Source organism: Notamacropus eugenii, chromosome 5 (assembly GCF_028372415.1).
Source record: "Notamacropus eugenii isolate mMacEug1 chromosome 5, mMacEug1.pri_v2, whole genome shotgun sequence".
In the NCBI taxonomy this organism is placed as follows: domain Eukaryota; kingdom Metazoa; phylum Chordata; class Mammalia; order Diprotodontia; family Macropodidae; genus Notamacropus; species Notamacropus eugenii.
In genome coordinates this window covers 1227998-1237910 of record NC_092876.1, presented here as the reverse complement: position 1 = coordinate 1237910, position 9913 = coordinate 1227998, and the positions used below count along the sequence as shown (strand labels likewise).

The following is a 9913-nucleotide window of genomic DNA, read 5'->3' as shown; positions in this document are numbered from 1 at the left end:
AGATATGAAGGAAGAGGATATTAATGTCGCTGGCAATGGAAGAGGTGGAAAAGCTAGTCTCAGAGGGGAGTGAACAGGGCAGGCTTTTTGGAGCTAGGCTTCAGGTGCTGGCTGGAATCCCAGGTTCATGGTGGAAACTTACCTGTCGAAGACACGACTGTGGCTGCCACTGGATGTGCAGGTCTTCCTGAGAGGGGAGCTCAGGGCAAGGGAATCATTCGCTCCAAAGTTTCGTGCAGACACAGCTTTATTGACCTGGGGCCACTCATCTACCCCTGCATAAGGAGTGACCCCTTCATACACATTCTGCCCTTCCACTGGCTTCAAGGGAGAGTCACATCTGACATTCATTGGTACCTTCAAACTAGATTTATACAGGCTTCTCTTGCACAGGAGTAGCAGAATTATAACCATTCCTGAATTTGTGGGGGCCTCACACCTTGTATCCCCCAAGAGGCCAGGGCTTTTCCCACTTGTACACCACCATCAGGAAACCCCGTCTCCCTCTCTGCTGCCCTTCCTTTTTCCTTGGCCACAACTCATGCTTCTGCGCAGTTTTTAGGATCATGGCTTCACCTTGAACCCCATGTGTCTTTTCTGGTGCTCATTAAGGTTGGAACGATGGCTGAAGGGTTTCCCACACATGCCACATTTATAGGGTCTCTCTCCAGTGTGAATTCGCTGGTGGCTGATGAGTTCAGAGTTCCGAACAAAAGCTTTGCCACACTCATTACACACATAAGGCTTTTCACCAGAATGAAGTCTCTGGTGCTGTCTCAGTTCTGAGCTCCCTCGAAAGGTCTTACCACATTCATTACACTCATAGGGCCTCTCCCCAGTGTGAATTCTCTGGTGGTGAACAAGGCCAGAGCTCCCCTTGAAAGTTTTCCCACATTCAGTGCACTCGTAGGGTTTTTCTCCAGTGTGTATTCTCTGGTGACTGATGAGGTTTGATCTTTGACTAAATGCTTTTCCACACTCATTACATTCATGAGGTTTCTCTCCAGTGTGAATTCTCTGATGTTCTGTAAGATTAGAAATCAGGATGAAGGCTTTTCCACACTCATGACATTCAAAGGGTCTCTCTCCAGTATGAATTCTCTGGTGCTGAATCAGTTGTGAGCTCTCCCTGAAGGTCTTCCCACACTCATTGCATGGATAGGGTTTCTCTCCTGTATGAATTCTCTGATGTTGTCTAAGGCCTGAGCTCCTCATGAATGATTTCCCACACTGACTGCATTCATGGGGCTTTTCCCCTGTGTGAATTTTCAGATGTTCAATTAGGTTTGAGCTCTGGCTGAAGGCCTTCCCACATTCATTACATTCGTGAGGTCTTTCTCCAGTGTGGATTCTCTGGTGTTCAATAAAGTTTGAGTTCCAGTTAAAGGATTTCCCGCATTCATTACATTGATAGGGCTTCTCTCCAGTGTGAATTCTCTGGTGTTGAATAAGAGTTGTGCTCCTACCAAAAGATTTCCCACATTCATTACACTGATAGGGCTTCTCCCCAGTGTGAATCTTTTGATGATGAATAAGCTGTGAATGTGCCCTAAAGGCCTTCCCACACTCATTACATTCATAAGGTTTTTCTCCAGTGTGAATTCTCTGGTGCTGAATAAGGTTTGAGCTCCAAGCAAATGCTTTCCCACATTCATTGCACTGATAGGGTTTCTCTCCAGTGTGAACTCTCTGGTGTTGGAGGAGGTAGGAGCTTTGGCTGAACACTTTCCCACATTCGTTACATTTACAGGGTTTCTCTCCTACATGGATCTTCTGGTGCTTAATTAGTTCTGCACTGAGCTTAAAGCTTTCATTGCATAGGTCACATACATGGAGTCTGGCTCCTGGGTGAATTCTCTTCCGGGGAACTAGATTTGGTTCCACATTGACATTCTGCCCAAGTCGGACACATGCCTTCTCGATCTTCTCAGGAGGAGGTTTCTGGTCTACTGTACAATTCTTCCTGAAATCTCTTTCTAAAGAAGGGGATTTCTTCAGCTTCTCCTCTGTGAAGATCCCCAGCTGCCTCTCTGACCCAGCCATACAATCCCATGCTTCTCTATATTCCAGTCCCTGGGAAGCTTCCAATACCACCCCTTGTGATTCTCCTTCTTCAGACATTTCCTGTTTGGGAGCCCATTTCTGGTCCTTAGCCTTGGTCTCACAATCTGAAAGTATAAACAGAAACTGTCAATATTTCTTTGGCCCCAAATGCTGTCAGCCTTAGCTGTCATGTCAGCTGGTCTGGCTGACCTGGTTTTTGATACAAAGGCTCACTTGGACAGGGAACAGATAGCAACTGGGTGAGAATGAAATTAAATGACCATTGACTCCAAGAACGTGCCTTTGATCTTTCTCAGAGGGTCTATAAGCCAGGGCATGGCTATAAAAGGAAAGAGTGGTCTACCAAGATATCCACAGCAGAGGATAAGTCTGAGATGTAGGAATTCAAGGTACACAAGAGGGAATGGGTGGGAAATGTTGGCATTGGAGAAAGGTTCACAGAAGTTATAGGGTCAGGCTAAGGGCTGAGGACACAAAGTCAAAAGGGAAGCAGTCCCTGTCCTCAGAAAGCTAACATTAAGGAAGGAGAGAGGGGGCAAGAAACAGCAGCCCCCGATATTAGTGGCTGATGGTAGCCACAGAGGTGCCTTTTCATGTGATTCATGGATCTTAGGCATCATCCAGATTCCTTCTAAAAGTAAGCCTTTTTGGGTTACATTTGAAAAATCAAATGGGATGTACCTCACCTGCCTTTCCTATATTCAGTGAAGCAATACCTGCTGATTCCAAAATGTATTTCAATGGGTTTTTCTGATATGTCTGCCCTGTCCTCCAAGAATGTCTATCAATCTCCTTCCTCCTTTTCTGTTAGGAAAGTGTTGGACCCTATGCTTTATTGTTTGAGGTTTTGTCAGGACACTTTTCAAATCTGTTATACGTATTTTATGATTCTAAAAGGGATGATCAAATTTAGCATCACGTAGGATTTAATGGTTTACACGTGTTCTCCATGTTCAGCTTTGGTTTCAGAATGCTACTCGGTCTCTCCACATATTGCCCCACTGTCTTCTCCCTGACGCGTTTATGTCATGTCTTGTCAGAAAGAGAGCAAGTTATTTGGAGCTTGACCTTGATTCACTGTTCTGTTGTTGCCTCTGAATTCCAACGTGAATTTCTAACTTTCCTTGGCATGTTTTATTGAGCTCATCTGGTATTCTGAAATCATTACACAAAGATTCTATGAAATGGAGAGTCTGTTTAGTTTATTGCTGGAACCATGCTGGCTGAATTCATTCATATGCCTCAAGTGGTTTGTCTCCTTTAAAGGCATGCTAAGTTCGATTTAGTGGAGATGATAATGGATTGAAGTCCGGACAAAATCGAGAGTGTACACTGGCGCCCAACATGGCGCATCTGGTATGTACTGTTACTGACATCGGTGTTGTTTATTCTTATTATTAGGGCAAAGGAGACAGAGACATCAGAAACAAATCAACGGCTTTGACGTTCTCTATTAAAACACAAGTGTGAGGTCACTCTAGGCATGAAGAGAAAGCAAAATCAGGCAGAGTTCTAGCTGCAGACGTAACAAATTTCTTCCCATATACAGAATTACAGAATGCCACTGACTTCATAGTGAATGCTATTGAAAATGTTTAGGATCTATACCTGCTCCTAACGTGTCCTCTTCTCGCCTTCCTAGGCGGCTACACTACCTTCACTCTCTACTGTTTAACCACCCCGAGAAAGCTACACTTTGGCAGAGGGAGCTCCATCTTCCAGCCCTGTGCTTTCACACTGCTAATTCCTCCTGGCTTCCTCCTCATTTCCTCTTCTTACAACATCTGCTCTCTTTCAAAGTTCAACTCCTACCACCTTCTACAGGAGAAGTCTTCCAAATGCTAGGGCCTTCCCTTCCATGGTTTTGGGTATCACATATGTATGTATGTATGTATGTATGTATGTACACATTTATTCCCCATGAGTGGAGGCTTTTTAATGCTAGGGACTATATGTACTTCCATCCTCCTACTTCTGGTACTTAGCACTTGACCAGGCCCAAGGGAAGTATCTCTAGCGCACTCTGAATTTCCCCTCTCCTCATCACACAATCCCTTGGATCATACCAGGCTGTGTATATCACAGGTTGCCTGACTCCTCTCCCAGTAGACTGTAAAACTCATTGTAGGAGAAATTGGGATCATTTTTGTAAAGCTTTTGAACCGTCACCTACCATCCCACCTAAATGTGCTTCACAGATGTGCTTTGTGGTTGATTTTCAGCCACATCTGCCTGTGAACGGCGAGTCAACAATAATGTTTGCACTTCACTATGTGAATGAATAGACACATTCACGTCCACATGTGTATCCAAATTTGTTGCATTTCTGTTTAATATCCCAGTGCTTGGCATAATTCTGGGCGACCAGTAAGCATTTAATGCATGTTTGTTACTTCAGTAAAAAACAAAGAAACAGCAGTGCCTGGTGCTGGGGAAGAGCAAGGAGTGGCACCCTGGCTCTGCCCAAATTCCCTGCAAACACCATCGGTGGCCCACAGAGGTGCCCACCCTCCACCACCTGCCTCCCGCACCCACCTCCACTCCTGTCTCTGCAAGCTTCCGAAGCCCCCGGCTTGTCCCCTTCTTCCAGACTGGTGATCACCTCAGATTTGGAAACTGGAAATGAGGCTTGAAAGGAGAGAACATAAAGACTAGTTTGGGCTTCCCCCAAGCACTTGATGGGACTGCAGGATTTTAGAGCCAAAAGCAGGAATACGCTCTTTGTACAGGGAATGTGATGAGGCTGGGGAACGTCTGATAACTTGACCCAGAGCTGACCCAGCAGCCTGGAGGAAGTGAAGGCCCAGGAAAGGGAGGCTGAGACCAAAGCAGCTGTGGGCAGGGCCCTGGCACTGGAGATGAACAGTAGGGAGCAGAGCAGAATGGCACTGTCCATCCCCAATGATGTGGGCTGAGATGGGGAGGCGCACCTAACATTCATGTGAGGCACAAGGTCTATGGGGAGAGGGTGACAATCACCAGCTGGCCATGTGCCAGCTTCTTGGCCCCCTGGGCCACCCCCTTCCTGCAAACACATTGACTCCAGTCATCCTAGCAGGGTGAAGTTACGGGAGCCCCTGCCTGTGTCCTGGTCAGGCCTCCCCAGTCCCTGCAGGGTCAGTGTTTCCCAGTAATATGTAAAACCAGAACATCGTGGTCATGGCCCTGTGGGCTGGACACAGGCTAATGACTGGCTCTCTGCTCAGTTCTGGGTGGCATTTTTCATGAGTCAGAGCTCTAAGGAGCAGGAGTGAGGACTCGTCACTCAGGCAGTGCCCACACCTAGACTTAGGCCTCAGGCAACTGAACCTCAGGGCTCAAGGGAACCAACCTGAGGTCAGGGGACAAGTGCTGAATCTATTTTTAATGACCAGTCACTGCCCATGGAAATGGCACATGACCCCCACTCTGGGAGACAATCAGTACCAAAGGTAGTTGGGCACAATCATTTTGGATGGCATGTTAAGAGGCCAAAGATTTCTCCGACCGTCACTTTTTACCTAATTAAGCTCTCAGCCTGACAAGCAGCTGGAGAGTGTGGGGGGTATACTTTGACACAGGCCTCCCAAGGTCACAAATGGCCCACTAGGGGGTCGTTTTTAATAGAAGCCAGTGCCCCACCCTCCCTGGCCGCCTGCTGACCACGGGCCTGGGAGAGGCCAGGTATCCTTGCCAGCATCCCTTTCTTGCTCCAAGCGCCACCTTCACCATGGTGACCGACCCCTCCTCTCAGCCATTGGGGTCCCCCGCTTCAGTCTTGATATGGGGTCCAGGAGGGAGGCCTCTGGCTTCCCAGCACCTGGCACACAGTAGGCACTTCACCCATACTTGGGGGCCGGCCAGGATTTGCCAGAGGAGCCGATTTTCACCTCTGACATTGATCCTTAAAGAAAGACGGCCCCCCAAGTATATGACGTAGTTACCACGCAGGGTGGACAGGAGTCACATCCCAAGAGACACAAGCAACAAGGCCCCAGGCTTCTCGTGTCCAAGTACCAGCAATCATATCTGAGGCATCCTCGGGACCAGAAGCCATGACAGGGCCCTGGCTTGGGGTAGGGTCGAGGTCTTCAGGAGCAGCCCCTGACAGGGACAGTTGGGACCCTAAATGAGGAGGAGCCATAGGCACTGTGGAGAGGGCAGTATGAGTGAGGCCTGGGTGCTGGTCCTAAAAGGAAGGGGCAGGGGTCCAAGAGGACCTCAAAGCCCCTTGGATTTCCCAAAGAATCCGACAAGGAGGCAGGACTGGCAGCCAGCAGGTCAGTTCTCCAGTAATCACCACCTGTGAGGCAGGGAGGAAGCAGTGCCCAGAGCCTGAATGTACAGTCAGGAAGACCTGAGTTCAAATCCAGCCTCAGAAACTTCCTAGCCATGTGATCCTGTACAAGACTTGGCTCTGTGTGCCTCAGCTTCCTCAGATGTAAAGCACTGAGCACCCAGTAGGTGCGCTCTGAGGGCCCAGGACAAGCCCTGGGCACCCCAGGTTCAGAGGGAAGGAGCCCCCCGGCCCAGGGTGGAAGCCGAGGGCAGGGAGTGACACGTACCTGGCAGGGCTCTGAGGAGATGGCCCAGAGGCCCGGGAGATCCAGGACACGACTGGGCCGTGGAGCAGCCGCTGAGCCCAGTGTCCTCTGCTGGCACCTGCCCCCAACGTGCGCAGGCCGGGACCTGGGTACGAGAAAGCTGGCGATGTGGAGCGGGCCCAGCACCACGGCCCTCCCTGGCTGCCTCCCCCAGCGCCCCGCCAGGCCTTCCGCACCTCAGCACCCCACAAGCCCTCCAGCAGGTGCACGGCCTCCTCGCCCGTCTCGGGCTCCTGCTCTCGCACCCGGGCCTGGACCTCGGCCGGCAGGGCGCTCAGGAACTGCTCCAGCACCAGCAGCTCCAGCATCTGCTCCTTGGTGTGGATCTCGGGGCGCAGCCAGGCCCGGCACAGAGCCCGCAGCAGGCCCAGGGCTTCTCGGGGGCCCAGGGCGTCCTGGCAGCGGAAGGCGCGGAAGCGCTGGCGGCACGTCTCCGGGGGGTTCCAGGGGGCAGTCAGGGCGGCCCCCCATCCTGCAGACATAGTCCTTCCTGGTGGGCAGCGGGGGCCTGGACGGACAGAGAGAGAAGGGCAGGGTCAGGGGGCACCACCAGGCCTGGGGGGCGCGGACAGGGAGAGAGAGACGGGGAGATAGAGACAGAGACAGACAGGGGAGACACAGAGACAGAGAGACAGACAGGGGAGACACAGACGGACAGACAGGGGAGACACAGGGACAGAGAGACAGACAGGGGAGACACAGATGGACAGACAGGGGAGACACAGAGACAGAGAGACAGAGAGGGGAGACACAGACGGACAGACAGGGGAGACACAGAGACAGAGAGACGGGGAGACAGAGACAGAGACAGACAGGGGAGACACAGAGACAGAGAGACGGGGAGACAGAGACAGAGACAGACAGGGGAGACAGCCAGAGAGACAGGGAGACAGAGACAGAGACAGACAGGGGAGACACAGAGACAGAGAGACAGACAGGGGAGACACAGAGACAGAGAGACAGACAGGGGAGACACAGACGGACAGACAGGGGAGACACAGGGACAGAGAGACAGACAGGGGAGACACAGACGGACAGACAGGGGAGACACAGAGACAGAGAGACAGACAGGGGAGACACAGATGGACAGACAGGGGAGACACAGAGACAGAGAGACGGGGAGACAGAGACAGACAGACAGGGGAGACACAGACAGACAGACAGGGGAGACACAGAGACAGAGAGACAGGGAGACAGAGACAGACAGACAGGGGAGACACAGAGACAGAGAGACGGGGAGACAGAGACAGACAGACAGGGGAGACACAGAGACAGAGAGACGGGGAGACAGAGACAGACAGACAGGGGAGACACAGAGACAGAGAGACGGGGAGACAGAGACAGAGACAGACAGGGGAGACACAGACGGACAGACAGGGGAGACACAGGGACAGAGAGACAGGGAGACAGAGACAGACAGACAGGGGAGACACAGGGACAGAGAGACGGGGAGACAGAGACAGAGACAGACAGGGGAGACACAGAGACAGAGAGACAGACAGGGGAGACACAGAGACAGAGAGACAGACAGGGGAGACACAGACGGACAGACAGGGGAGATACAGGGACAGAGAGACAGGGAGACAGAGACAGAGACAGACAGGGGAGACACAGAGACAGAGAGACAGACAGGGGAGACACAGAGACAGAGAGACAGACAGGGGAGACACAGACGGACAGACAGGGGAGACACAGGGACAGAGAGACAGGGAGACAGAGACAGACAGACAGGGGAGACACAGAGACAGAGAGACGGGGAGACAGAGACAGACAGGGGAGACACAGAGACAGAGAGACAGACAGGGGAGACACAGAGACAGAGAGGGAAGGGCAGGGTCAGGGGGCGCAGACAGAGATGATGGAGGTGCAGACACAGAGACTGAGATCCGCAGGGATGCCCTCCCCTCCCCCCTCCCCCCTCCCCCTCCCCCTCCCCTTCGTCTTCCAACTCCCGCTCCCCTCCCCCTCCCTGCTTTTCTCACCTAACCTTTTCTCTCCCCTAGCCGCCCGGAAGTCGTCCCTCCCGCGGCCCGCCTCCCGGGGAGGCCACTTCCGGCCCCGCCCCCAGGGCGGGCTGCTCTGGGCCGCCGGGAGGACCGAGCGCCTCGGATCCCCCGGGCCTGGCGTGGGGGCTTCTGGGAAGGGGAGGTGCTCCCGCCCCGCCTCTCCCTGCCCCTCCTCTGCCCCTCCCCCTGCCCCTCCCCCTCCCCAGCTCGGGCGGATCCCCTGAAGGGCGGGGGCGGGGGTGCCCGAGGCCCGCCTGCCTCAGTTTCCCACAAGCCTCCACCCCGCCCTAGAGGCCGCTGTGGCTCCCGGGGCCCCTCCCCGCGGGAGACCTCGGACCCTGGGCAAGGCGCTGGGCCTCTTTTTGGGAGATGTAGTGCCTCAGTTTCCCCGTCTGTAAAATGGGGATTATAACAACCCCCCCATGGTCATGCGGCTCTAAGGCCTGGCACACAGTAGGCGCTTAATACATGAGCATGCGCCCCCCCCTCCCCAGCTGGGCTTCCCCAGCTCCGGAGCTCCAGTGGGGGCCGCAGGACACGCGCCCTGGTTGGGCAGGGGCAGGCGGGGGCGTGGCCTTGGTCCCCCCACTCCGGGGCGGGGGGGGGGAGGGGGAGAGGGGAGATCACGGGGGAAGGCAGAAGAGCGCGGGTGTTGGGGGGCCGAGTTAGGGGGGGCACAGGCTGATGGGGAGGTGCCCAGGCACAGGGGTCTCCGTCTGCTCTGTACGAGGGAGGAGAAGCTGGGGCGTCGGGCGCGTGCCCCACAAAGGGTTACTTTACTTGCTCCGTTTCCGTATGACAAGTTTGGGGGAGGGCAGAAGACAGACCCCCCCCCCCCCCCGCACCCGTACCTGCACCCCGGGTCCTGGGAGGGTGGGGCGGCTCCTGGGAGGGGACGGTCACAGCGTAAAACTGAGGAGAGGGTCCCCGCCCCTCTGCCCGCCGTTCACCAGCCCCCTCTGCCCGCCGTTCACCAGCCCCCTTTACCCCCCATCCGTGGGGGGCTGCCCCCCGTGTGCCCACCCAGGGCGCTGCTGGGACCCAGCCTCCTCCTCCGTCTAACGTTCTCGGCCCCTTTGCTGAAGGTGCCCCAGAAGGACAGCTCCTCCAGGGAAGCCCCGGGCTTGGCTCCAGCACCAGGACAGCTCCCTGCTCTCCGAGCTCCTCCCAGCAGAGCGCCCTGCTCTCTGCCAGCACTGAAGGCTTTCCCACGCTGCTGACAGCCGACCCTCGGGAAGCCCCCCCCCCCCCCCCCCCCCC

General features: G+C 54.2%; 1 protein-coding gene across 3 annotated transcripts; it reads right to left on the bottom strand.

Annotated features, from left to right (window-relative positions):
• Positions 1-229: 229 nt before the first annotated feature.
• On the bottom strand, positions 230-8777 carry LOC140508076 (uncharacterized). Of its 3 annotated transcripts, none has more exons than XM_072615807.1 (5): positions 8630-8777; positions 6824-7155; positions 6609-6732; positions 4600-4692; positions 230-2168 (listed from the first exon to the last, which is right to left on the bottom strand). In XM_072615807.1, exons 2-5 carry the CDS (start codon positions 7127-7129, stop codon positions 565-567), a joined length of 2127 nt encoding a protein of 708 aa, XP_072471908.1. In that variant the 5' UTR covers positions 7130-7155; positions 8630-8777; the 3' UTR covers positions 230-564. The 3 variants fall into 3 exon arrangements, with proteins under 3 accessions (XP_072471908.1, XP_072471909.1, XP_072471910.1); XM_072615808.1 differs by having other exon boundaries at positions 8635-8777; XM_072615809.1 differs by lacking the exons at positions 4600-4692; positions 8630-8777 and having other exon boundaries at positions 6824-7333.
• Between the last annotated feature and the right edge of the window lie 1136 nt (positions 8778-9913).